Source organism: Peromyscus leucopus, chromosome X (assembly GCF_004664715.2).
Source record: "Peromyscus leucopus breed LL Stock chromosome X, UCI_PerLeu_2.1, whole genome shotgun sequence".
Classification (NCBI taxonomy): domain Eukaryota; kingdom Metazoa; phylum Chordata; class Mammalia; order Rodentia; family Cricetidae; genus Peromyscus; species Peromyscus leucopus.
Window position 1 is genome coordinate 19,849,135 of NC_051083.1, and position 26,081 is coordinate 19,875,215.

General features: G+C 45.3%; 1 protein-coding gene across 4 annotated transcripts; it reads left to right on the top strand.

Annotated features, from left to right (window-relative positions):
* Positions 1-2,642: 2,642 nt before the first annotated feature.
* LOC114702858 (protein FAM156A/FAM156B-like) lies at positions 2,643-17,009 on the top strand. 4 transcript variants are annotated; one of them, XM_037199117.1, is made up of 4 exons: positions 2,643-2,949; positions 4,571-4,658; positions 5,565-5,713; positions 16,214-17,009. In XM_037199117.1, exon 4 carries the CDS (start codon positions 16,215-16,217, stop codon positions 16,632-16,634), a length of 420 nt encoding a protein of 139 aa, XP_037055012.1. In that variant the 5' UTR covers positions 2,643-2,949; positions 4,571-4,658; positions 5,565-5,713; position 16,214; the 3' UTR covers positions 16,635-17,009. The 4 variants fall into 4 exon arrangements, with proteins under 4 accessions (XP_037055012.1, XP_028739265.1, XP_037055013.1 ...); XM_028883432.2 differs by lacking the exons at positions 2,643-2,949; positions 4,571-4,658 and adding an exon at positions 4,949-5,376 and having other exon boundaries at positions 5,485-5,713; XM_037199118.1 differs by lacking the exons at positions 2,643-2,949; positions 4,571-4,658 and adding an exon at positions 4,949-5,376.
* Positions 17,010-26,081: the final 9,072 nt, after the last annotated feature.

The window sequence follows — 26,081 nt, forward strand, 5'->3', positions numbered from 1 at the left end:
ATCCATTTTAGGTGTTATACTTTTATAGAATTAAATCAAGAATTTTTAGAAAGCAACTTAAATTGCAGAACCAAATTTTCAGTAATGATCAACAGACAAGAGCACATCTAATATATAGTTCAAAATTATGAATCCTGTTTCTTTAGTTTATCTACCATGAAAATCCAAACATTCATCCAAACATTTATCAAGACAATCAAAAGAACAGAACATCCTTTATTTAAACAGTATTGACTTAGCATTCAATGTCCTGACCGAAACCATTTTTCACCAGAAGTTAGGCCCGTTTTAAAATTTAGTGCTAGTCCCTTTCCAGCCTCTGCTCGCTTGGTGAGAGCTGAGGCTGCAGCTTAGCTTTGCTCTGCCCACTGCTCCGGCTCTATTGCCAGCACCTGCCTGGGCCGCACTCCATCACGGCTCTGCCTCCCACCGGCGTGTACCTGTCCGCCCGCTGCTTTGGGCTATCTTGTGCACGCCTTTGTCCGCCACAGCCGCTGGGCGTGCCCCGCACACACAAACTCACATTTAAACTTCCTACTCTCATGAAGGGACTACCTAACAATGAGTTATTCCCCCCATAAGGGAAAAACAGAAAAACATTTCCCACGAAGGGATCCTAAATATCGAATTATTCCCACTCTGAGGAAAAAAATAAAAAACATTTGAACCAAAATTAAGCAAACAGACAGCCAAACTTTAAGCTCTGGGCTCTCTTGCAGTTCAGCCAGCAGCAATGAGGCCTACCTGTTGATTCTTTGTAATTCAGATGCTGCCGCTCTGCACTGGCAGAGAGAGCTCAGAGTTTTAGCTATCCTGAAAACTCTACAACTGGAAAAAGTCTTTACATCCTCCATTACCACTGGGAAGAGGCTTCTCTCTTTCCTTCATCCTTCCTCTACAGGGCCCCAATCTTTAGGCCTAGTTTCAAAAATTTTTCCCCTTTTTACCGGGAAAATCCTTTTTTTTCTTGATTAAAACTTTTCCCCCATTTTTAACGGGAAATTTCCTTTCCTTCCCTCTTCTTTATTGGGAAGATTTCCTTTTTCATTCAAAATCTTTAGCTGTCTTGCCCTTACTTAACTTTGGTGCCTTCCTGCTTCAACAGTCCAATTAACTGACTGTGAGCTAGCTGTACCCATTTCAATCCACTCTTACCTGTAAAATGCCGGCCGGCCTTCCAAGAGTGTCCGTCAGCTGGTCCTTCTTTCTCGGATCTCGGTGGGACCTCCATTTGTAGCGGTAATGCCCGCATTACCGATACCCGTTCACCATGTCCGAGCGAAGGGCTGCGGATTAAAAAATAGAGACAAAAGACAGCGGGTCATCCGTACGATTGGATGTCGAATGCCGTTTATTGAAAGAGGGAAGAAACCTTAAATACATACAGGCTTACAGCACAAATGGAGGAACCCCCGGAGGGCAGAAGTTCGCTGTCAATGGTCCACATTCCAGACTCAATGTTCTATATTCTTGCATCTAAGTAGTTAACTGCCCAAAATGCAGGATACACAACAAGGAACTTCCCTTAAGCATTCAGAAGGGTGGATACCGGTAGGGAATCCGAATAGGGAGGACATCTGATCAAGGTCAAGCAAGCAAGGCTGCAGCCACTCCCAGTCGGGGGCCGGGGGCCAGGGCCCATGGCGCCCACACTTGGCTTAGCAGGGGTGCCTGCTGGAGGTGGGAGCCTGGATACAGCCCTGTGTGGGGGAGGAAGACTAGACAGGGATGGTCTGTGGGATCCATGGGAGTTCTAGGGGGAGAGGGGGAGGCTCCATCTGGTGGCCTGTTGCAGCACCAGGGACCAGACTGGGAGGTTGAATCTGGGGGAACAGAGACAGGAGAAGGCCTGCAGGCAGTCTAGCTGGTTTTCTCCTATGTCACAGTTTTTGAGTCAAAAGGAATGTAAATGTCCTCTGGCCTGCCTGGAAAACAACATTCTTCCAAGCACTCCAAACACACTGCCAGCCTTCCTAGTCCAGAGAGCTTTGGGTGGGGGCGGGGGCGGGCAGTGTCTAATAGAGAGTTTGAGAGAACCATTTTCGTGTTGGCCTGTGCTTCCTGTATGTGGTGCTCCACCTGTCAGGACGCATTGAGACCCCGAGACCTAATTTCCCTCCTTACCCTCTCTCCGTGATGAGAGGCATGGAGATATAACATGCCTGCTGTAATCAGAGTTCAGAGAAATCCCTCCAGCCTCAGCTACTTCAAAATTTAGGCTAAGCTCCCCAGCCCGGGACCTCTTAAGAGATGAGAGGTGATCCGGCCTGAGATGGGCACATGGATTGGTGACCACAAGGTCATTCTGCTGATCCTGACATATGCTTTTAGCTTAAGGAGAGAAAGAACTTGGGAAAACAGTCAAGGAATGTCCATAACAAAGACATCCAGAGCAAAAGTCAAGCTGAACTTGTCTTGCCCAGGTCCGGTTCTGTAAGACTACCTGCAGAAATTGTTATACCGCCACCCCCCACGCCCCAGGACGTGGATCTGGCTCCTGCAGGATGTGTAGCCTCGCCATCATGGATAACTGGTCTCAAGGGAGTGTAATCGTCCCTCTGCTAGAATCCAGGGTGACTACAGGTTTTGGAGGATGACTCCACTTGGGCCTGCAGTCTGGATGGGAGTGAGGACAGGGTTAGGTACAAATGGCTCTTTAGACAGTCGTTGAGTGACTGTTGCAGATATGCAGGGTGAGGCAGGGGTCTGACAAAGGAAAGGAGACCCACAGGAAAGGGATGCCAGACTTTTGTCCTTCACTGTAGTTAGTTACCTTGTGGGCCCAAGTGAGGATCTGATGCTTTCTTTCTTTATTCAGAATCCAAAGCGGCTTCTCAGGGCCTGTATTACCCCCAGGCCCTGGGACAGACAGCGGCCTCTGAGGGGGAGAAGGATGCGGCACAGGCACGGAGTTCTGGATTACCTGTGACCAGGGAAAAGGGCATCACTGTAAGTACAGCATCTGTACCTGTCCCTACTTTTGATTCTCTATACCTCCCCACATTTAGGTGTCATGTGCTAAGTGGTTTAAAATGACAGACCGTGAGTGAAGCTGCCACAGGAGGCTTCCCATATCCATCACTAGAATTGAGATTTTCGCTGTCATGAGTGGGTCGTGCATTCAGAGGATACAAGTGTAATGGCTGAGGCCTCCTCATGTCTCTGAATGGCACTCCAGAAGCTGTCAGGCAGATGGTTCTCTCCTTCCTGGAAATGCATGTCGAACAGGCCCCCAGCCACTCCAGCAGAATGAGAATTCTCAGATGTGCAGCTCCATTTGCCTGAAGATACCATCTGGACTGGGGGCCGATTCAAACCATGACGGCCGATGATGATGATGATGTGGTGTCCGTGCACAGAGTTTTTCTCCGGTCATTTAAATCACATCTGGTGGTGCTGTTCTTCCCTCTCCACCCATTCCCTGGCCACCTTGTTCATGAAGAGCAATGGGAAGTGGAAAGCGTGATGTGGCTGACGTGGAGCCGATTCTTCACTGCACATTTCACACTGAGAGCAAGGGATGCATTCCCAGAAACCAGCAGGCTCTGCTGATACTGAGACAGAGTCCTATCTTAAGTCCAGTGGAGGGAAGGCAGAGCCTCCCCAGCAGTCTGCTCCGTCAAGATTTCACATCCTTCTTCCCCTTTGTCCTTCACCCAGTCTTGACCACCTTTGTGTAAGGTGTGAAATTAGATTTGGTTTTCTTTCCTGTCTGCACGTAATGCCGCTGCATCTCAGCACCTGATTTCCAACTGTGATAAAGCATATTCAACCTCCTACACACTGCTGCAGTCTGGGGATTCCAGGTTACTGTGCACATGCATCTGCGAGGCTCTTGGAGAATGCATTCACACACACACACACACACACACACACACACACACACACACACAGCCCCTCACACGTGCACAGGCACCACACATGTTTACATACTCACCATGCATGCTTACACACTGTCCAAGTAACAATGACGTGACGACCTGAGAAGAGATCTCTGAATAGTAGGCACCCTCTTTGTGTCGCTGCGTCCCTCCTTGCATGGTGATGAGTAAAGCAGGGGAAGAGGATGATGAGTGGATGAGAGAGGAATTGGCAGGTCGTCTAGACGGTCTGGATGTCTTAGGGACAGTGGGGGCAGTGGAGGACTGTCAGGGAGTGGGCCAGTCCGGTAGATGGTGGAGGCTTTCAAAGATTACCGAGACTAGAGGAGACAGAGGTTCACAAATGTTTGGCGATGGTGAGTTCAGAGAGTCCAGGATCCCTGGGACTATCAGGTAAGAGGGGACTGGGAGGACACTACAAACTGAGGACCATCTCCAAGATGGAGGTGCAGCTGTGGAGCTGGGAGTCATCAGTAGATGGCGACACAGCACAGCAGTTAAGACCCAACATGCCTAGGTTCACATGGGGGTTCCAGGACCTGTTAAATCTTTCACTGGGTACAGCATGTCAAAGCCCTCTGTGCCTCCCCCACTTCACAGTCTCAACGAGAGGGATGGGAACAAAAAGGTGACGGTAACACCGAGCTGCTGCTGCCTTCACTTAGTGAACGATAATGTGGCCTTTGTAGATGATGATCGGCTCTACAGAGATGCTGCTTTGTCGAGGAAGGGGCTAAGCAGAAGGGCAGAGGGGGACCAGTGAGGCCTGTGGAGCAGGTGAGTATAGGCTGGGTACAACGGTGTTCATGTGTGCACTGCTGTGAAGAAACCCGTTATTTCTGTTCTTCCAAACCCTTTATGGGGCTGGGACTGCATTTCATTGGACAGAGGTGCCTATGATGCAGGAAGCCTTTGGTTTGATCAAAGTCTCACATAAAACGGGTGTGGTGGCACAGGCCTCCAATCCTGGCACTTGGGATATGGAGGCTGGAGGATCAGAAACTCAAGATCATCCTGGTTAGAAAGGGAATTTGAGGCCAGACTCGGCTACATGAGACCCTGACCTCCAAACCCTGCTAAATATCCAATTTCAACTCATTTCAATAAATACATAAATGTTCACATTGAATTCCTCCTTTCCTTGGACTCTAACAGAAAGGCAATCCCAGCCTGTCACACAGTGGTTCTCCCTCCTTTTCAATGGGCAGGCCTAACCACGGACACTTCCCCCTACACCACCACCCTGAGGACAGTGTTTGGGACCAGATCTCCCTCCCTCCACTGTTAGGTCACTCTCAGCACCTTGGAAACTCTTCTTTGGTCACAATGAGTCCCAGCAAGGCCGCAGAGCCTCTGGCAGGTCTCCTCCAGGGCTGCCACACTGTCCACAGGGGTTGGGAGTGGTGTGCGGGGCTGATGGTCTCAGGGCCCTCAATCAGGGAGTGGAACTTGATTTCACATGAAAAGAAAAAAGAAATCTAGCTGGCTCCGAAAGGTAAGAAGCTGATCACCAATTCGACCTAGTCCTGTCTCCTTTCCCCAACTTACCCTCTCCCTTCAGGGAGAGAGCCAATCTTCCTGAGAAATAATCTTGTTTCCCCAGAGACGCTCTGGACACAGCCAGGCTCCCGTTCCAAAGAGACCTCGGCAAGGAGGGCCCATCTTCTCCGCACTGTCTTGTAGGCCTTCAGCTCCAGGAGTTCAGCTCTGTATCCCGTTAGGCCACTCTCCAGTGTACAACATCCAGTAGCAGGAAGAACTGAAGCAGAGTTTGACATCCAGGCAGCGTGGACTCGGTCCAGAGACAGAGAAAGGTGATCTGCTACAATCAGGTGAGGTGAAATCGGGTGTTTCCACCAGACTGGGCACATATATATGATCTTTCTTTATCAACCCCAATGGGCTTCCCAAGTAAGGGATTGTAACCTGTTTCTAGATCATGACTATGATCTAACAATCTAAAACCCTGTTCAGAATATTTTTGGTCCCTTTCTGGTTGGAGAAACTGGACCTCCATAGGTTGTATGTCCATCGGGAGCCAACTAGACTTGAATGACTGACAGAAGAGACTCCATTTTCAGGCTTTGGGCCACATGACTTACAACAACCCTAAACCCCATTTTTTTCCCAGAATTTACAGGGCATGATAGTATGTAGAGGAAGGTGTGTATAAAATGATGTTTGTTGAGGACTCTGTAGCAGTCAGGGTTGGAAATGTCTTAGATGTCTGATGATAGGGTAATTAAAATATGATGTACCCATGTCTCGCGTTTTGGATGATATGAAGTCTTCTGTGGCGTAGTACTAAGTGAATATTGAATGCTAACGAGGGTCACCACAGTAGTGGTGAGGTAAATGACTCAAGCGCTTGTGTGCATTGTCAGGAGAAGGGAATGCCCTCGTGACCCTCCCGGAAGTTGTGCCAGCATCTCTTTCCTGCTCCTGTTGGACCTTGGAAGCAACAGGTGACAGGACCTAGGTATAGAGAGAGGGCTTTGTCTCGGGAGTGGGCTGCTGGAGGAGGCTGAAGGGGAGCACAGGAGGGAACGGGGGGCAGCCTCTCCAGCCGCACCTGACTGTGCTCAGCTGCTGGGCAGCAAGGGTGCAGGGGTCTTGTCGCCCACGTGTCAAAGGAGCTAAACTCCCACAGCAACTGGAGTGAGCCTGGACCCGGCAGCTCCTTCAGGACCTCCTGTACTGAGAGCAGCACTAGGGACATCTGGCTTGGGGCCTGGTAACCCCCAAGGCAGGGCATATGGCCAACCCTACATGGCCTTCTGAAGCTTGGATTCGATCGCATGAGAAATTTCAGTACCCTGAAGCCACAGCTTTGGTGGCTGATTGGCAGAGCGTTGTCAGAACACCAATTGGCTTGGGTAGGGCATATTACCCTGGAGGTAAGCAATCAGAGAGCCCTTGTCCTGGAATGCTTAGGGTGTTGTCAGAGGATTTATGAAGCAAGCGTTTGCATTCCTGCACTGGCTATTGTTTAACCAAGCTTGTCCCGAATCTCTAGTGAGTGCCACACCGTGGATAGCCAGACTCCTGCAAGGTGGTGACCACTGGACCTGCAATGTGACTAGAAATCTGAGTGACCTGAGTGAAGTGTCCAAACAATCAGGTGTTCCCAGCTTTCCTTGGCTTCATTGCCCAGTCATTAGTGATGAAGACCATAAGATAGGAAAATAAGAAAGGTACAAAGGGTTGGCCGGCAGTACACACACACACACACACACACACACACACACACACACACGTACACGCACACGCACACACACAGAGTTTTTCTTTTTTTCTTTAGTCTTTTCTTGCTCTTCTCTCATACAATATATCCTGACCACAGCAGAGCAGTCCCCCTTCCATCCACTGCTCCCTGGACCCTCCCACACCTGCCCTCTGCCCCAGATCCTCTCTTCCTGTTTCCCTTCAGAAAACAGCAGGCTCCTGGAGATATCAAGAGAACACAGCCTAACAATTTACAATAAGACAAGGCACAAACCCGCTCATCAGGGCTGGACAAGGAAAAACAGTAGGAGCAAAAGGGTCCCACGGGCAGGCAAAAGAGTCAGAGATATGCCCACTTGCACTGATAGGATTTCCATAAGAATCCCGAGCTGACAACCACAACATACACGTAGAGGACCTAGGACAGAACCACGCAGGCTCTGTGAACGTTTCTTCAGTCTCTGTGAGCTCCCAAGAGCCCTGCTCAATAGATTCTGTGGGTCCTGTTCTCCTAGTTTTCTTGACAGCCCCCTGGCTCCCACAGATCTTCCCACCTCCCAGCCCGCTCTTCTGAGGATGTTTTTTGAGCACCAAGGTGAGGAAACCGAAGCAGATCTGCAATTTGGGCTCCTTCTATGTATACTTGTTTGGCTGTGTGTCTCTGCATCCAGACGAGCAGTATTTTAAACCAAGTCCAGCAGCTGCCGTGCACAAGTGGGAAAATTAGGAGACATCATTATCTGGTGCATGGCCACTTTGGGCATTCTATGAACTCCTACCATAGCATGTTGTGTACAGACTTGCAGGAGCTGTGGGTTTCCAGTTGGTGGTTGCATGTGGACAGGATTTTTAAAGGACTCGTATTGATACTCAGCAGAGAATTCTGGTTCAGTCCATGCCAGATGTAGGGCAAGGTCACAGGCATGGCATCCCTTAGGTGGCGGGAGAGCTCCTAAATTAGATACCGAGAAGGACTGAAGAGTGTAGAAGAGTGTGACAGGGAGCAAAGATGCCTGTGAGTGAGAATGAAAAGAGATGAACAGTTCCGGGTGTGGCGATTGCTTACAGTCTCCCAGGGTAAATAAAGGCTCTGCATTTCAACAGACAGAGTTTTAAGATGCTCTCCTGCCAACCCCCCCCCCCCCCCCCCCGCCACACACATGCACACCCCTCTTGTGAGAGATACTTAACACTCTGGGCATGGGCTGTGTTAAGTAGCACATTGGAGGGCTGAGAGAAAACAACACAGCATGTCTTACAAATGCTGGAGTGGGACACAGACACAAGCTCACAAATGCTGGTGTATGACACAGACACAAGGTCACAAATTGTAGTTTCTGAAACAGACACAAGCTCACAGATGCTGGAGTGTGACACAGACACAAGCTCACAAACGTTCGAGTGTGACACAGACACTAGCTCACAAATGATGGAGTGTGACACAGACACAAGCTCACAAATGATGGAATGTGACACAGACACAAGTTCACAAATGGTTGACTGGGACACAGACACAAGCTCACAAATGCTGGAGTGGGACACAGACAAGTTCAAAAATGCTGGAGTGGGACAGAGACACCAGCTTTCAAATGCTGGAGTGGGACACAGACACAAGCTCACAAATGATGGTGTGTGACACAGACACAAGTTTACAAATGCTGGAGTGTGAGACAGACAAAGCTCACAAATGGTGGTGTGAGACACAGACACAAGCTCACAAATGCTGGAGTGTGAGACAGACACAAGCTCACAAATGGTGGATTGGGAAACAGCAAAAGCTCACAAATGGTGCTATGCGACACAGACAGAAGCTCACAAATTGTGGAGTGTGACACAGACACAAAATCACAAATGCTTTTGTGGGACAAGGACTCAAGCACATAAATGCTGAAGTGGGAGACAGACAAAGCTCACAAATGCCGATGTGTGACACAGACACAAGCTCACAAATGCTGAAGTGGGAGACAGACACAAGCTCACAAATGATGGAGTAGGAAAAAGACACAAACTCACAAATGCTGGAGTGAGACACAGACAAAGCTCACAAATGCTGGAGTGTGACACAGACACAAGATCACAAATGGTGGAGAAGGACACACACACAAGTTAACAAATTGTGGTGTGTGACAAGGATACAAGCTCACAAATGCTGGTGTGTGATACAGACACAATTTCACAATTGCTGGAATGTGACACAGACACAAGCTCACTTATAGCGGAGTGTGACACAGACACAAGTTCACAAATGCTGGAGTGTGACACAGACACAAGCTCACAATTGGTGAAGTGTGAACAGAAACAAGCTCACAAATGCTGCAGTGTGACACAAAAAGCTCACAAATAGTGGAGTTTGACACACACACAAGCACTCAAATGATGGACTGGGCCACATACATAATCTCACAAATACTGGAGTGTGACACAGACACAAGATCACAACTGGTGTAGGAAACCACACTCTCAAGTTAACAAATTGTGGTGTGTGACACAGACACAAGCTCCCAAATGATGGTGTGTGACACAGACTCAAGCGTGTAAATGCTGAAGTAGGACAGAGACACAAGCTCACAAATGCTGGAGTGTGACACAGACACAAGATCACAAATGGTGGTATGTGACACACACCCAAGATCACAAATGCTGGAGTGGGACACAGACACAATCTCACAAATAGTGGAGTGTGACTCAGACACAAGCTCACAAATGCTGGAGTGTGACACAAACTAAAGCTCACAAATAATGGTGTGGGACACACACACAAGCACTCAAATGGTAGATTGGTACACATACACAATCTCACAAATGCTCAAGTAGGACAGAGACACACGTTCACAAATGCTGGTGTGGGACACAGACACAAACTCACAAATGCTGGCGTGTGATACAGACACAAATTCACAAATGGTGAAATATGACACAGACACAATCTCACAAATGCTGTGTGACACAGACCCAAGGTCACAAATGGTGGTGTGTGGCACAGACACAAGCTCATAAATGGTTCTGTGTGACACAGACACAAGCTCACAAATGTTCTTGTGTGACACAGATAGAAGCTCACAAATAGTGGAGTGTGACACAGACACAAGTTCACAAATAGTGGAGTGTGACACAAACACAAGCTCACAAATGGTGGAGTGTGACACAGACACAAGTTCACAAATAGTGGAGTGTGACACAAACACAAGCTCACATATGATGGAGTGGGACACAGACACAATCTCACAAATGCTGGAGTAGGACACAGACACAAGCTCACAATATTGGAGTGGGACACACACACAAGCTTACAGGTGGTCTAGCTGGGACATAGACACAAGCAATGTGAACCCCGAGCTGGCAGCCCTCAGGAAGCCATGGTCTTCAGGCCCATGACTTGAGATATTTCGGTGAGTACCTTCACTTGCGTTTTCCACCCCCTGTCCGGTTGGTTGTGCCATTTCTCTGGTGGCTCAGCGTCCTCCCAGGATAGACTTTTGGGGAGCTGAGGCTGAGGCTCCTCTTTCCTTCAGTGGTTTCCCCGCTGCCAGGCAGCCTTCTCAGTTCTCCTGAGTCATTCCAGACGTCCCAGCATGTCATGAGGTCAAGGTTTTCATCTGTGAACTCCAATGCTTTGTCAGCCCATTCTGCCAGAATATCTGTCAGGATGAAGGCAGAACCAGAGACAGCGCTGTCTCTGTCCCTGGGGCATGTGCCTTGATCACAGAGGCAGAGAACTAACACACGGGAAAGAATTAAGAGACCGTTTGTGAGTCTTTCTCCGGTCACATTGCCCTGAGTAAAGGAAGGCATATGGAGGGCTCAGAATAGTTTCCACCCTGATCCGTGTTATTCCTCCCACAAAGGTGCATTATGAGAGCCATTCATTGGAGGGGATTGCCCTTGCTATCTATCATTTCCCACACCGTCTGCCTTCTTGACTGCCTCCATTCTTAAATAATACAAGTCCTTCTTTAAGCTCATGTCTCCAGTACCAGCGTTCTCAGAACCTCTTATGGACCATAGTTTTGTGAAGTGGACGTGTGTGCTCTTTATACTTCATTCTACGAGACAAATTTCCCTAGAAGATATCCATCGCGGGCTGTAGATGTAGCCCTGTGGTTAGGATGCTTGCCTCTCACACAGGGCACACAAGCATGGCATAAAGCCCTGCCTGGGGGCGCACACCTGTAATCCCAGGATTGAGCAGGTGGAGGCCGGAGGATCAGGAGGTCAAGATCATCCACATTAGTCCTTCACTAGGTGGTCAGTTCGAGTCCAGCAGTGGAAGTGAGACACCTGCTCTAGAAAGCAAGCAAACAAAGCCCAGTGCCTGTGGCTTCAGTGAGAACGAGAAGGAAGAGTACTGCTGATACCCTCTGTGGGTGGTGCAGTGATGGTGCATCCCGGTTGGTCCCCACCTGCTTACATCTCAGATATCTTCCCCAGTTCTCCTCCCTGCATGCCTTCCCACACTCCCACTGCTGGCCTTGGGGTACCAGCATGTGACTTTGGGTGTGGCTCCATCTTCTTTCTGTACCTTCAGTTGGAACTGCTTGTTTCCATTTTACATCAGGCGACTGAACACACTGAGTTCCCCGGAGCCACTGTTTGTGGGATACGGGTAGGTGTTCCAAGTCCTTTTTCGATGCTGTTCATTGATGTGATGGTGTTTGTTTTACCGTGTTGCATTTAATTTGTTATATTTCCATATTGTCTCTTAGCAGCCTGTTCTTTTCTAATGAGAGACACAAAAGGAGAGGGGAGGTGGGGAGGAACTGGGGGGAGGAGAGTGAGGGGAAGAAACTGTAATCAGGATTGATTTTGTGAGAAAACAATCTATTTTCAAACGAAGGAAAAAAGTTTAAAAAGGGAGAGATTCTACCCTTTTTTTGTTTTGTTTTGTTTTTTTGAGACAGGGTTTCTCTATGTGGCCTTGGCTATCCTGGAACTCGCTCTGTAGACCAGGCTGGCCTTGAACTCACAGAGTTCAGCGTGGCTCTGCTCCCCGAGTGTTGAGATTAAAGGTGTGTGCCACCACTTCCCCACTCAGGAACAGATTCTACTCTCAAGCCCCACTTGTGATGTTCTTTTTCAAGTCATTCAGGTCTATTAACTTTCCCCCTCTGACCCTTCACTGTGACACATACATTTCCCCCCATGGATGTAGACGTTTCCATCTGAAACGTGGGATGGTAAGTTCACAGGCTCCAGAGCTAGTCCTACCATGGTTCCAGTCAGTGCCATCCTTCTGACTGGCTCTGTTCCCTCAGGCTTGCCTCTGTTTCCGGCTAAACTGTCATTTCCTGTATCTGCAGGGGCTATAATATTATAGTGTGGATATGTGTCTGGACGGAGCAGTCTTGGTCATTGCTCTCCATTGTTCTCAGTAGTCAGGAGAGACACAGTTGCAGTGTCACGGGGTATTGGCTCTGGTGCTGGTGTGTACACCTGAACACTGGGCAACTGGGAATTGGAAGCACCTAGAAGGTGAGCCTGAGGCTTGGCCACGTGCTCTGGAGGAAGAGAGATGGGAACTCAGCTCCCACTGTCTATGGCAAGGCTTCTCTCCAAGTCCTTTCCAAGAGTGTGATATGGATGGTGACTACTTACACTGTACCTCCCTGGAGAGTGAGAGATGCTCGGCCAATGGAGAGTAACTTCCAGGCCTCTCGTATGCACAAACTGTGTGGCCTGTGATGACCCATTAATGCCCACTCTCCCTCTGGGGTTCATCAGACTCTACTGTTGCTTCCCTGATTCTCTGCTTGCTCTCCAGCTTCACCCAACAGGGATGGAGGGCAATAATAACAAAGGCTGTAATTTACGGAGGCTTTCTCCATGCCAGGCACTTCTTTTTCTCCAGGTACATTTACTGAGGGCCTTCTACGTGGCAGGAAGTAGCCCAAGAGCTGGACATGTGGCAGGAAGTGGCCTTGGAGCTGGACATGATCCAGGGCACTGTTGAAAATGTCAGCCCTTGTGGAGTTTACGTGGTACTGTGGTCTACAGAAATCAACATTGAACTTACTGAACCAACATGCCATGCTGTGTAGGGCAGTAGGAAGCAGACTTTTGCTGTTAGGAAAGCAGAGCAGGGATGGGGGATGGGAGGGTGGTTGCGGTGAGTGTTGCCAGTGGTGACTGTTGGGCATGCACTTAAAAATATTTTTTTAGATTAAAATTGCATCATTTCCTGTCTCCTTGTTTCCCTTCTAAACCTCTCATATATTCTTCCTTTGTTCTGTTTCAAATTCATTGTCTCTTTTTCCTGAATCGTTGTTGAATTCATATATGTATACATATTCCTAAATGCATAAAGACAACCTGCTCAGTCTGTAATACGTTACGTTTAGGTATAGATTTTCAAGGCTGAGCATATGGTATTAGACAACCCGTTTTTGAGGACCTTCTCTGGGAAGGCCATGACTCCCTGGTCTCAGCATTCCTTAGTTACCTGTAGTTCTTTAAGACTTCAGGATCCCCACCTGCTGCCCCCACCCCCGACCCCATCCATGTCAGCATGTCTTTTGGGTCGTCTGTGTTCAGCTCATGTTTATCTGGTCATGCCGGTGGAGTTTTATAAGTGTGTAGGTTCTGACATTCCCAGGAGGCACAGCCTAGTCTCACAGCAATCTCCCTGGTCTTCTGGCTCTTACAATCTGTCTGGGCCCTCTTCCACAATGATCCCTGAGCCGTAACTGCAGGAGTTTTTTGTAGATGAACCTGTGGGAACCTGGCTTCACAACTCTGCATTTTGATTGGTTGTGATTTTCTGTATTGACCTCTGTCTGTCCCAAAGTGAGGTTTCCTCAGTGAGGGCTGAGGACCACACTTGTCTGTGGGTATGAGGGAAAATACTTAGAATGTAGTTGGGGGATATGCTGTTTTAGTAAAATGGCAGTTGTGGAATCTCCTTCAAGATTCATGACCGCACCAGACTGGGGATACTTGGCTGGCGTTCCGGGAGCAGGCATAATTTCTCTTTTTTGAGTGAGTCCTAAGTCTAATTTGAAAGCTGTTGCTTACAGACAAGGTTCATGTGTCAGTATTACCCCCTTCAGGTTAGCATGCCAGGGCAAATCCTTTTGTAGCTGTGGTTTTGCTTTCTTTTGTTTTTGTGATAGGGTATGCTGTCTACATAGCCCTGACTGTCCTGGTTCTCAGCCTCCAGAGTGCTGAGATTAAAGTTGTGAACCACCACGCCCAGCTCTGGCCCAGCTTGCACTTTTAAATGAAGTGTTCAGAGCCAGCCTTACTGACAAGATCCTACCTGAGCAGATAGATCAAGACAGGGAAGGATCGGGGTGTAAAGGTGTCTGGAGGAATAGTCAGAACAGGAGGAATGAGTACAGGAGATCCAGGAGAGTTTCAGAGTCTGTGGCAAGGCATGCAAACACTGTGCTAGGCAGGGGAAGACATCAACTTGGTGGGAAGGCAGCTACCTATAGAAGCAGAGATGGTACATACTGTTGGATGTAAGGAAAGACTTGGGGTGGAATCTGAAAAGCTGCTCACTCTGTGAGTGGACACCTAATGCTTGGCTGGACTGGGGCCGGGGTACCAGATGTATGGGAAAAGTCTCCCAAGGACCCACACAGCAGCATGTGCTAGGTACTGGGACTCAAAGGAGATAAAGCTTGTTGTTCTGATCTGTTTTATTCAGGAGTCAAACATCACTTGCTACATTTGGTAACTTGAAAGCACACTTGGAGGGCACAGTGCCCAGCCACCCATCCAAAGCGGCTTTGTCTTTTTTAGTTTTTTTTTTTTTTTTTTTTTTTTTCGAGACAGGGTTTCTCTGTGTAGCTTTGCGCCTTTCCTGGGACTCACTTGGTAGCCGAGGCTGGCCTCGAACTCACAGAGATCTGCCTGCCTCTGCCTCCCGAGTGCTGGGATTAAAGGTGTGTGCCACCACCGCCCGGCTCTTTTTCAGTTTATATTAGTGTATATTAACCATACAAAGGGAGGCTTTAGTTATGATAGTTCTGTATACGCCGTAGTAGAATCTGGCTGTCTTCACCCCTGTTACTACTCTGTTATCCCTTCTCCTCCCCTTTCCCCAATCCCGTCCTACAGCCCCAGTGTTCCTTCATTTAATTTTATGTTCCTTTTTATTGGCTTTTAGCTTACTTTTGATTTTTATGGCTTTCACATGAGAGGATACGTGATATTTGTCTTTCCAAATCTGGTTTATTTCACACAAGATCCATTGTCTTTCCTCAAACACTGTATTTCCGTCCTTTCTGCAGCCAAGTGAAACTGCCTTTGTATGGGTACCACATTTCCCATATCAATTCATCCACTGACTGGCACCTAGGCTGAATCCATTATGTGGCTTTCGTTAGTAGTATGGATACTCAGCTATCACTATCGTAAGGCACTGTTGATTCCTTTGCATTATAGCCATGAACGTGATGGGTAGACTATGTGGACATTCTATTTGAAATGTTTTGAGACACCTCCATAACTATCTCAAAATGGTCAGACTGATTTACATATCCTGGTGCAAAGCCTTCCTAACTCATTCAACCAAGTCCTGCATGTGGCCTTTGCTTTCATTTTTTCCCCCTCTATGTGTATGTGTGTCGGAGGGAGGTAGCATAAGCATGTTTGACCTCAAATCTTCATATGCTAGTCCAGTTATTTCCTAGGTTTCAAAGGGAAACTGCTGTCATTCCCAATAAACTCCTTTAGTGCATAACCTCTGTGCTATCACTCTTAGGAACTATTCCCGGGAGTGGTAGGTTGTAGTACCCTTTGATGCGGGAGGCAAATGAGTTCAGAGAGGTAAAGATCTTTACAGGAACCAAATTTTCCCCTGCTAAAACAGTCAGCTTTTTTTTTTTTTTTTTTTGTGTGTGTGTGTGTGTGTTGGTGTTGGTTTTTCGAGACAGAGTTTCTCTGTGTAGCTTTGCGCCTTTCCTGGAACTCACTTGGTAGCCCAGGCTGGCCTCGAACTCACAGAGATCCGCCTGCCTCTGCCTCCCGAGTGCTGGGATTAAAGGCGTGTACCATCACCTCCCGGCTAACAGTCAGCTTTTCTCCCATGCTCCGGGCATGTGGACAGCATGAGCTGTTTTCTATAGAACCTTGTGTTTCTAATATGTGCTTTCTTTCTTGGAAAGGATGGAAGAAGATCAGCATTCGGAGAGTTCAAAATCACCCCAAAAGAAAACAAAACTAGCTGAAATCAAGAAAAAGAAACGTGTTAGGTTTCTCTTACCTCACCAAACTGAGAGAAAAAGAAGACCCTCCCCTCCTCGAGATGTAGATGAGGAGATGTTCACATGTGAATGCTGCTACTGTCAGAATGATGTGGGGAACATGTCTGGGGTCTCCATGGGAATGGGGACCACGACAGAAGCAGCCTCTCATTCACCCTCCTGTGAAAACCTGATACTAGACCTCAGTAACTTGTCACTCAACCCTGATGCCACCCAGCCCCCTCTTGCGCAAGAAATACAAAAGAGTGAAAAGAACAAAACGCACTGGCAGCAGAAAAACAAAAAGATGTATCAAATGCTTCTCCACGAATGGACAGAATAACTCTGGCGTTGTTATCCTCATGTGAAGATCAGAACCCACGGGATCTTGAATGTCAACATCACCAAACCCTGGGGTGAAATCTTTTTGGGAGCATGGTCAAAAGGAGTAAAAATGTCCAGCCTGATGACAATAATACCTTCAGATGGCGAGTTTCAAACCTCTTCCAGAAATGTTACAGTCCTTTTCTTAGTGGTTTTGGCATCCCCTCTGGGGCATTCTGGGAACAGATGCTCCTTGGCTAGGGCAACCAGATAGCGATGGTTCTGTACTCCCCATGCTGTTGTTCCCATGGGGCCATCTATCATTTTCCCCTCCTCGGGTCTAGGCTTTTCCTCCTTTACTTTGTTGCCAATAAAGTTAAAACATCGATGTAGAGTTTCTGGCTTGCTCTTTTCAAAACTGCTTCCATTCCATTTTATTGACTGGAGCAAAGAAGGAGCACTAGGTGTGGTGGAGGTGTGTGTGTGTGTGTGTGTGTGTGTGTGTATGTGTGTGTGTGTGTGTGTGTGTGTATGTGTGTGTGTGTGTGTATGTGTGTGTGTGTGTGTGTTTATGTGAAATTTGTGTTTCAAAACCATTATCGATAGAGAAGAATCAGAACATATAGAGCATTCTTCATCTAATTGGCCCACCTAATATGTGACACAACTATAACATATCAAAAGCAGGGCACTCACACTCGTGCACTGGGTGTACAGACCTCTCTCTCACTGTATCACATGGGAAAATTCATGCAATTCCCACTGCAATCCAGTTTCTTCTCTGCTCTTTCAGAAACATCTTACTCATGCTAGTTCTTATGCTGATGCCCAGCAGCATGCTTCAACTGGGACAGACACTGTGTTGCTCACTATTTCCACAATCATTTCAAGAACATCATATATAAATGTTGGGGCTGGCCTTTTCCACTCACCGCCATGCCCTTCATTCTACACACTTGATTGCTTATATCAAAACTCTATTCTTTGGGAATGTAGCTTTGGGCAAGCTGCTTGGCCAGCATGTGTGGGGCTCTAGCTTTGAATCCCCAGCTCCACACAACAACAACAACAGCAACAAGAAAAAAACAAAGATGGACTCTCTCCTGGTACTCCTTTTCATTGCTGTGTGCCATACCATGGTCTGGGTGTGCTGTCAGTTCTTGTTTTCACTCATCTGTTGGGCACTTTGGTTTCCAGAGTTTGGCTAGCTGCTACAAAGGAAGCTGCCATAAACAATGGAATGAAAAGTTGTGTGTGTACAGAAGTTTTCAATAGGACAAAGACCCAAAAGTACAATCTCTGGGCGACATGGCAAGATTTTCTTTTGTTTGATTTAAACTACCATCAAAACCACTTGTAAAATAACTCAGGGGGCCACTTCTATGATGGGACACTTCACACAGCCTTGGGGCTGGGGGAGGGGCTTGGCCTGCCTCTACTAAATGTACTTCACAGTGGTAGGCCTTACCTTCTTGTAGGAGGGAATGGGGGATGGGTTTGACGGGGAGGCTGGGAGGGTCGGAGAAGGGAAGAGGGGGATTTGGGGTATGTAAAATGAATTAAAAAATTTAAATTAATTAAAAAAATACCCTCAGGGGGCCTGAGTCGGGCAGTAATGGCACATGCCTTTAACCCTACCACTTGGGAGGCAGAGACAGGTGGATCTCTGTGGTGGTATTTGCTCTGCCCATGACCTTGGGCCATAGGGCCCAAAGGAGGTGGTGCTTCTTGTTGTAGGTGACCTTTTAACAGGAAAGGGAGAAGGGTCACAAGCCCCTTGTCCCTGTTGCCTGCTGCCTGGTCTGATCGAACTGCCAGGTGGATTCGCTCCTGGTCAGATCAGAGGACAACCTCAGCTGTCTACTCTGATCTCTATTCATGAGTGTATTTCCTCAATAAAAATTACTGCATACTCCTTAACCAGAATCCCGTGGACTTACCGCATTAGATCTCTGAGTGTGAGGCCAGCCTGGTCTACAGAGTGAGTTCCAAGACAGTTAGGACTATTAAAAAGAGATACCATCTTTCCAGAAAAAGAAAAAGAAAGAAGGAAAGAAAGAAAGAAAGAAAGAAAGAAAGAAAGAAAGAAAGAAAGAAAGAAAGGGAGAGAGAGAGGGAGGGAGGGTGGGAGAGAGAGAGAGAGAGAGAGAGAGAGAGAGAGAGAAAGAAAGAAAAAAGAAAGAAAGAAAGAAAGAAAGAAAGAAAGAAAGAAGGAAAGAAAGACAGACAGAAAGAGAGAAAGAAAGAAAAGAGAAACACGGGGAAGAAAAAGGGCCTGGCTTCTATATTAACTGTGGGACATAGGATATGCACTGTGGAAACAACAACACCTGCTACATGTATCTGTAGCAGGAATTTTAAAAGTTCTTATTAGTAAAATCAAACCCGAGGCGAATTATTGGGGTCCATGCTGGTAGATCAGAGAGACAGAACAAGCCACAGCTATCTCTCACCTTGCCAGTTCCTCAGCTGGTCCTGTTTCCTCAGACTGGAAGCTTCTGTGTCCTCATCCCAATGGCTCTCAGCTGATTGCTGCTCAAAAGCCTGAAGCTTAACCAGCCACATGCTTAACCAGCCAAAATGCCTAACCAGCCAAATGCCTCTAGTTTCTGGTCCTCACGCCTTATATATCTTTTTGGTTTCTACCACCACTCCCTGGGATTAAAGGCTGGCTTTCTGGGATTAAAGGCGTGTCACCATGCTTGGCTATTTCCAATGTGGCCTTGAACTCACAGAGATCCAGAGGGATTTCTATCTCTGGAATGCTAGGATTAAAGGTGTGAGTGCCACCATTTTCTAGCCTTTGTATCTAGTGGCTGTCTGTTCTCTGACCCCAGATATTTTTATTAGAGTACACAATATTTTGGTGGACACAATACCACCACATGTATCCAATATGCAAATATTTTCCTGGCCAATTAAAAACACTGGCCCCTTTCCCTTCAATAACTGTTGGAGGATAAACAAGGGCAGTATATGGTGTATACTAGAATTTTAGTCAGAAGATTAGGAGTGCAAAAAAAACCAAAAAACGTTCTAGCTAGAGATATAGATCAATTTTGGAGAGTTTACCTGGCATGCAGAGGACCGTGAGTTCAGTCCCTATCAAGACAAAGAAACAAATGAAACAATCCTAAAACTTTATGAAGTAATATGCAATCAAAAGTAAAACTATTAGAAGTTATATATGTATTCAATACATTAGAAAACACACATTTCACTGGGGTAATGCACAGCCCTGATCTGGTTCCACACACTTACACTGCTATTGCAAATTGCACCTCCCCTTTTAGTGGTCTCTGCTGAGTGAAAAATCACAGAGAGGGAGTGTGGGATGACTCATCCCTAAAGGGCTTGAGGGCCAGACAGCCCAAACAAGTAAAAAAGATACTTTCTGAGAGCCAGCCTGTGTCTGCCTAAGGGTCTTAGCAACAGCAGCTAAACATGATCTGGAGATGACCTGGACCAATGAGAGACAGCCATGTCACACCAGCAGATGCATATTCATCAGACCTCCCCCAAGGGTGGGGTGGAGGGTATATAAGGCTTACCTCTTCCTGAATAAACTGAGCTTGTTGTTTGGACATTCTCCTGGAGTCTGTGTGGTTTGACTCTGTGCGTACTTGGCCCCTGCCCCAAAAGGGAACAACAGCAAGGACCCTGCTACAAGGGAGACAATTTAAAACGCATCGTAACAAGGAAGAGATGTTATTGACTGATGCACTATCTCTTTGTATTTGTTTTTGTTTGTGGTACACACACACACACATGCATGTGTTGGCATGTGTACGTGTGCATGTGATTTCTTTTCTTTTTTTTTTTTAGGTGTAGGGCCTGGTGAGATTTTCCCCATCCACGTTGGTATGCAAACTGATACTGTCATTGTGTAGGCCTTGTTTAGGTGACCATAGCTTCCCCATCAATATAGAAGACACCTTTTCATCTCAGACGTCCTGGTCCTCTGGCTCGTACAATCTTTCTGCCCCATCTTTCAAAATATTCCCTAAGCGTTTGGTATTGGGGTTGTGCTGTAGATATATTCGTGGGAGATGAGCCCCCACAGTCATTCTCACCAATTTCCCCGGTTCTGCATTTCTGTACTAGTCTCCCTCTACTGCAAACCACGCTCATCTGTGCATATAAGGATAAGTATTCAGAGTGCAGCTGGAAAGGGTCCTGGTCTGGGAAGTGGCAGTAGTGGGTGGGCTCCCTCTAGTGCCCAGGACCGAACTGTATTCTGTTTGTTTGTTTTTCATCATGACTTCTTTTGTTTTGTTTGTCATTGTGTATTGCTGCATAAGGTTTTAGGATTCGTTTGTTTGTTTTTCCTCTTTGTGCTGATTTAAAATTTCTCCATTACAATATATTTTTATCATGTTTTTACACTGCTCCAACTCCTCCCAGATTCATTTGTCCTGGCCAACTATTCCATAGCATGGGGTCTGTCCTGGACTGTGGTTGATACACCCAGTGACAATTCATTGTAGAAAACTGGTTTTCCCTTTGCCAGCAGATGTCAATTGCAAATAGCCACATGGTTATGGTGAGACCCTGTGTCCACTTCCCTTTCTCAGTGCTGGGACACAGTCTGGCTTGAACCTGTACAGGTCCTGTGCCTGTTGCCACAGTCTCGGTGAATTCACATGTGTATTGGTCCTGTTTTGTGCAAAAGACACTTTTTCCTTTGAGTCACCTTTGCTTCTGGCCCTTACAATCTTTTCTCCTCCTCTTCTACATACATCCCTCAGCCTTAAGAAGAAGCTCTTGATAAAGACATCACGTTTTGCACTAAGTGCTCCAAAGTCTCTCACTCTCTGCACATTGTCCATTTATGGTTCTCCATGTTAATTCTCATATGCTGCAACAAAAAGCTTCTCCAATGTGTGTTGAATAGGTACTGATCTACGGGTTAGCAGTATCTCATTAGGAATTAGTTTATACCTATAGCTATGGTCCTTTACAAGATCAATAGTAGTAACTTTTCCTGTAGACCCATGATCTAAGTAGTCTCAGAATCCTGGACACTTTAACAGTGCCAGGTTTGGGTTCCACTTCATGGAGTAGGTCTTAAATCAATCAAAATTGGTTCATCACTCCCATAACATTTATGCCACTATCATACCAGTATATCTTACAGACTGGTTGCTGTTGTAAGTCAGTTTTGCCTGCTGGGTGATGTTGATGATTACCTCTCTCCTTTGGTAGGCTTTAAAGTACCTTCTAGCACCATGAAGTATAGTCAGTAGAGGTGAATATTCTAGTTGGTTACCAGTTTGATTTTAATTTTAGAGATCGTACCTGTTAAGCAAGAGCCCTGATTTCAATCTCCAGAAATAACAAACAAAAACCAAAAATAAAAACAGGACTCAGGTTCCCCCTAGTATCTTCTGTCAGCCCTTTTAACCTTTCCTCATCCCATAGAAACAGATGTTTCAACATACAAAAATCTGTCAATATAATCCACCATATAAACAAACTAAAAGAAAAAAGCCCACATGATCATCTCATTAGATGCTGAAAAAGCCTTTGACATAATCCAACACACTTTCATGATAAAAAGACTTGGAGAGATCCAGGATACAAGGGCATATTTAAACATAATAAAGGCAATATACACCAAGCCAATATCCAATATCCAATTGAAACTTTTGTTAGGATATTAATGGTCATAGAGAGTACTAACTAATTCTAGAAACAAAGGCTTCATCTAGCTGCATGTATATGTTTTCTTGTTTGAGTCTCTATCAGTTTTCTGAAGGGAATCATGACCATGCCTAACAGCAAATTTGAAGTCTCCAAATAGATCATGGGGCCCCACAATGACGATTCCACATGGGCCAATGATAATACCACTAAGCTGATTAACACCACCTGGAGATCGCCTTTGTACTACAAACTGCTCAGGACAATTTTGAGATGGCTAGCTGAGATGATCCAGCCTCTCAAACTACTCGAACAAATACCTGAGATAAGCCCTGCACTTTTGCATTATACAGAGACTGGAGAACAAATGATAAAGCTATCTCTCCCAGAACTTGACAATTGGCTCAAAATTTTTCCCTTCAGAATCCCCTAAAGATGCCTTCTCCCCAAGACAGCAGGAAGTAATTTTCAGAGCATGACACCCACATTTCCAAGAGGTGGGGTGGGTGGTTTTTGGTCATTCTGTGGGTTTTGGATAATTGTCATTGTTTAGGATGGCTGGTTACAAGTTGTCATTGTTAATGGTCAGGAAAAAGGCTAAACAAAGGAGATTAGATTTAGGGTTCTTGTTTGAAAAAAATGAGGATGTAGACAATAGGTAGATTATTGAATATACTCTGGAAAAAAAGATATAGAAATGATAGAATAAAGGGGAGATTATTGAATCTACTCTGAAAAGAAAAAGAAGGATATGGATATGATAAGATAAAAAGATAGATTATTGAATCTTCTTTCAGAAGGCAACTACTAGTTTAAATATTTAACATTGGATTGGATTTTTGTATATTGTATAAAAATTATGTATATTGCTATAGATTTGAGATTGATTTATCTAGATTTGATGAGATAAAAAGGTAGATTATTGTATTACTTTTAAAAGGCAACTACTAGTTTTTAATATTTTACATTGGATTGGAGTTTTGTATATTGTATACAAATTATGTATATTGATACAAATTTGAGATTGATTTTATAGATATGATAAGATTAAAAGGTAGATTATTGAATCTACTTTTAAAAGGCAACTATTAGTTTTAAATACTTTACATTGGATTGGATTTTTGTATAATGTATATACATTTTGTATATTGATACAAATTTGATATTAATTTTGTTAGAATATATTGTACATACATTTCTAATCTTGCTCAAGGTATTGTACCTATACAGTTCTTTTAACAATGTAATGCAAATTGCTAGTCCTTGAAAGTAATTATTACCAACTATTTAGGATATAAGAAATGTAAGTTAGTAGTTAATCATTACAATTGAACTTGTAGTCATATTAGGTATGTTTTCAAAGTAAAGCAGAGATATATTTTAGATAGAAAGGTCATCTTCAAAAACTTCAGAAATCTGCAGAATATGGCATTTAAGATGTTTTAATAACAGCACCAATCTACTTCAGAGAAAATAATGGGCATTGAAGAAAATCCACATAGAGTTTGCTTTCAATGTGACAAATTTAGCCACTGGGCAAGAAAGTGCCCTTACATCGACTGCTGACAGTATGCTGTCCTAAATGGACAAGCAGGACACAAAACAAAGGACTGCTGATCCCTGCCAGGACATGGTAGGAAGGCTCTTTAAAAATACTGCTTCACAAATGAGTCTGTCAGTTATGCTAAGCCTGTAGGCTGAAGATGATGCCCCAGCATTTCAGAGAAACCTCACGTGAGTGTCCAGGCAGCCAGCTGTTTCTGTCATTTCTCAAAATTTTTGGAAGTCACTTGTTTGCACTTCCTCCTTATTCAGTTAATATAATTTCCTTCTCGGGTCTCTGAGGGAGTTGAAGATTAGATCATTATAGTTTCCTTTCTTAAGTAATTCAGAAAAGAATCTCACTAAAGAGGTATGAAATGTATAAGTTTGAAAGACATCAAAGGATAGTTTTGGTTATGCAAATTAGGATAGAAGGTAAATTAGATACAATCCTTTGGATTCACAAAAATAGGATAGATAATGGAATATTTTCTCTGGATTTCTCAAATGCAAATAGACTAGACATTGTTGATGTATTCATTGCTTGTATATATTGTGTATAGTTATTGTACTTATTGTATATAGTTTTTCTTATATTAATTATAATTTTTTTGTTTTTTATTTTAGACAAAAAAAGGGGAAATGTGGTGATATATTGTGTCCCCCAAAATATTGTGCAACCTAATAAATGTTGTGATATTTTGTTTGTGTTCTGACAAATAAAGCGTGCCTGAAGATCAGAGGGTGGAAATAGCCACTAGTAAACCATAGAGGTCTGGAGGTCTGTACACACAGGAGATAGGAAATGATATGGCTAGAAGGAGAGAGGAAGGATAAAGATGGGCAGAGACAGGAGCACAGATCTTTAAGTTCTGAGGAGTTGGAGAGGTAAGAGGTGACTATGGCTACTCCTTTGCTCCTCTGATCTTTCAGTTTTTACTCTAATATCTGACTCCGAGTTTTTATAATTAAGACTAATTAGGATTGCGCTTCAGGGGCCTTGCTGTCAGTTTGTGGAGAGCAAACTATAGCCTTGACAACAGCCCAGATTGTTTGGAGATTCCCATGGGACTCTTGGCAAACAACTCAAGTAGATGAAACCAAATCCCAGTAGTGGGAGCTTCATTTGGTGACAAGAGATGGCCAGTAGGGACTCTGTTTCCCCCATTATTTCCAGATTTTATTTAGATTTCCTTCATATACGTATATATTTTAGGAAACCTCTGCTGTATTACGTTCCCGAACTTCTCCTTAACTGGCCCTTAATTTTAGCTGCCTCTCACTTTATTCCTCCCTCATCTTGATTTCTACCAGCTCCTCATTTGATCCTCCTGATCCAGTCCCCCACCATCCATTCATAAATAGCTATACTATTTCCCTTTCCTAATGAGATATATCTGTACCCCCTGTCCCTTAATCTTTCCCTAACTTCTGTGGTTGTATGGATTGTAACTTGGTTATCATTTATTTAATGGGAAGTATCTACATATAAGCAAATACATACCTTATTTTCTTTCTGAGTCTGGGTTACCTTCTTCAGGATGATTTATTCTAGTTTCATCCATTTGCCTACAGATTTCATGATGTCATTTTTTATTGCAGATAAATATGCCATTGTACAAATGAACCATATTTTTTTTATCCATTCCTTTGTTGAGGAACATCTAGGTTGTTTCCAATTTCTGACTACTATGAATAGAGATGAGTATGGATGAGCAAGTGTCTCTGTAGCAGAATGAAACATCTTTTGGGTATATGCCCAAAAGTGGTATAGCTGGATTTTGAGATTGATCTATTCCCATCTTCCTGAGGGACCACCACACTGATTTGCACAATGGCTGTACAAGTTTGCAGTCAGCTAGAATTGAGGGACATTTGAGGGGTGGTATAGAAACCTAGTCCAGTGGAAACTTCCTAAAATATATGAAGGTGATCCTAATGAAGACTCCAAATAATGAGGGAGACAGTGTCCCAGTGGGCTATGACTTCTGACCAAACAGTCCTTCAAGTACCAGGACTGTAGTTGGCCAAAGGGGTTCCATGAGAATGCCAAAGAACCCAGGCTGCTGCCAAGACAATGAGTTACTCTCCAGGAACTTGCAGCAAGGCCCCATTGCTGAAGACAACACTCACACAACTCATCGAACATGGAAAGGTCAAGTTGGTGCCTACATAGAACCTTCATCACAATGTTCTGGTGTCTTTGGTGCAGGAAGGGACCCTGCAGGCTACCAAAAATAAACATAAACCCAGCCACCTAACCTTTGATCTACAATCTGTC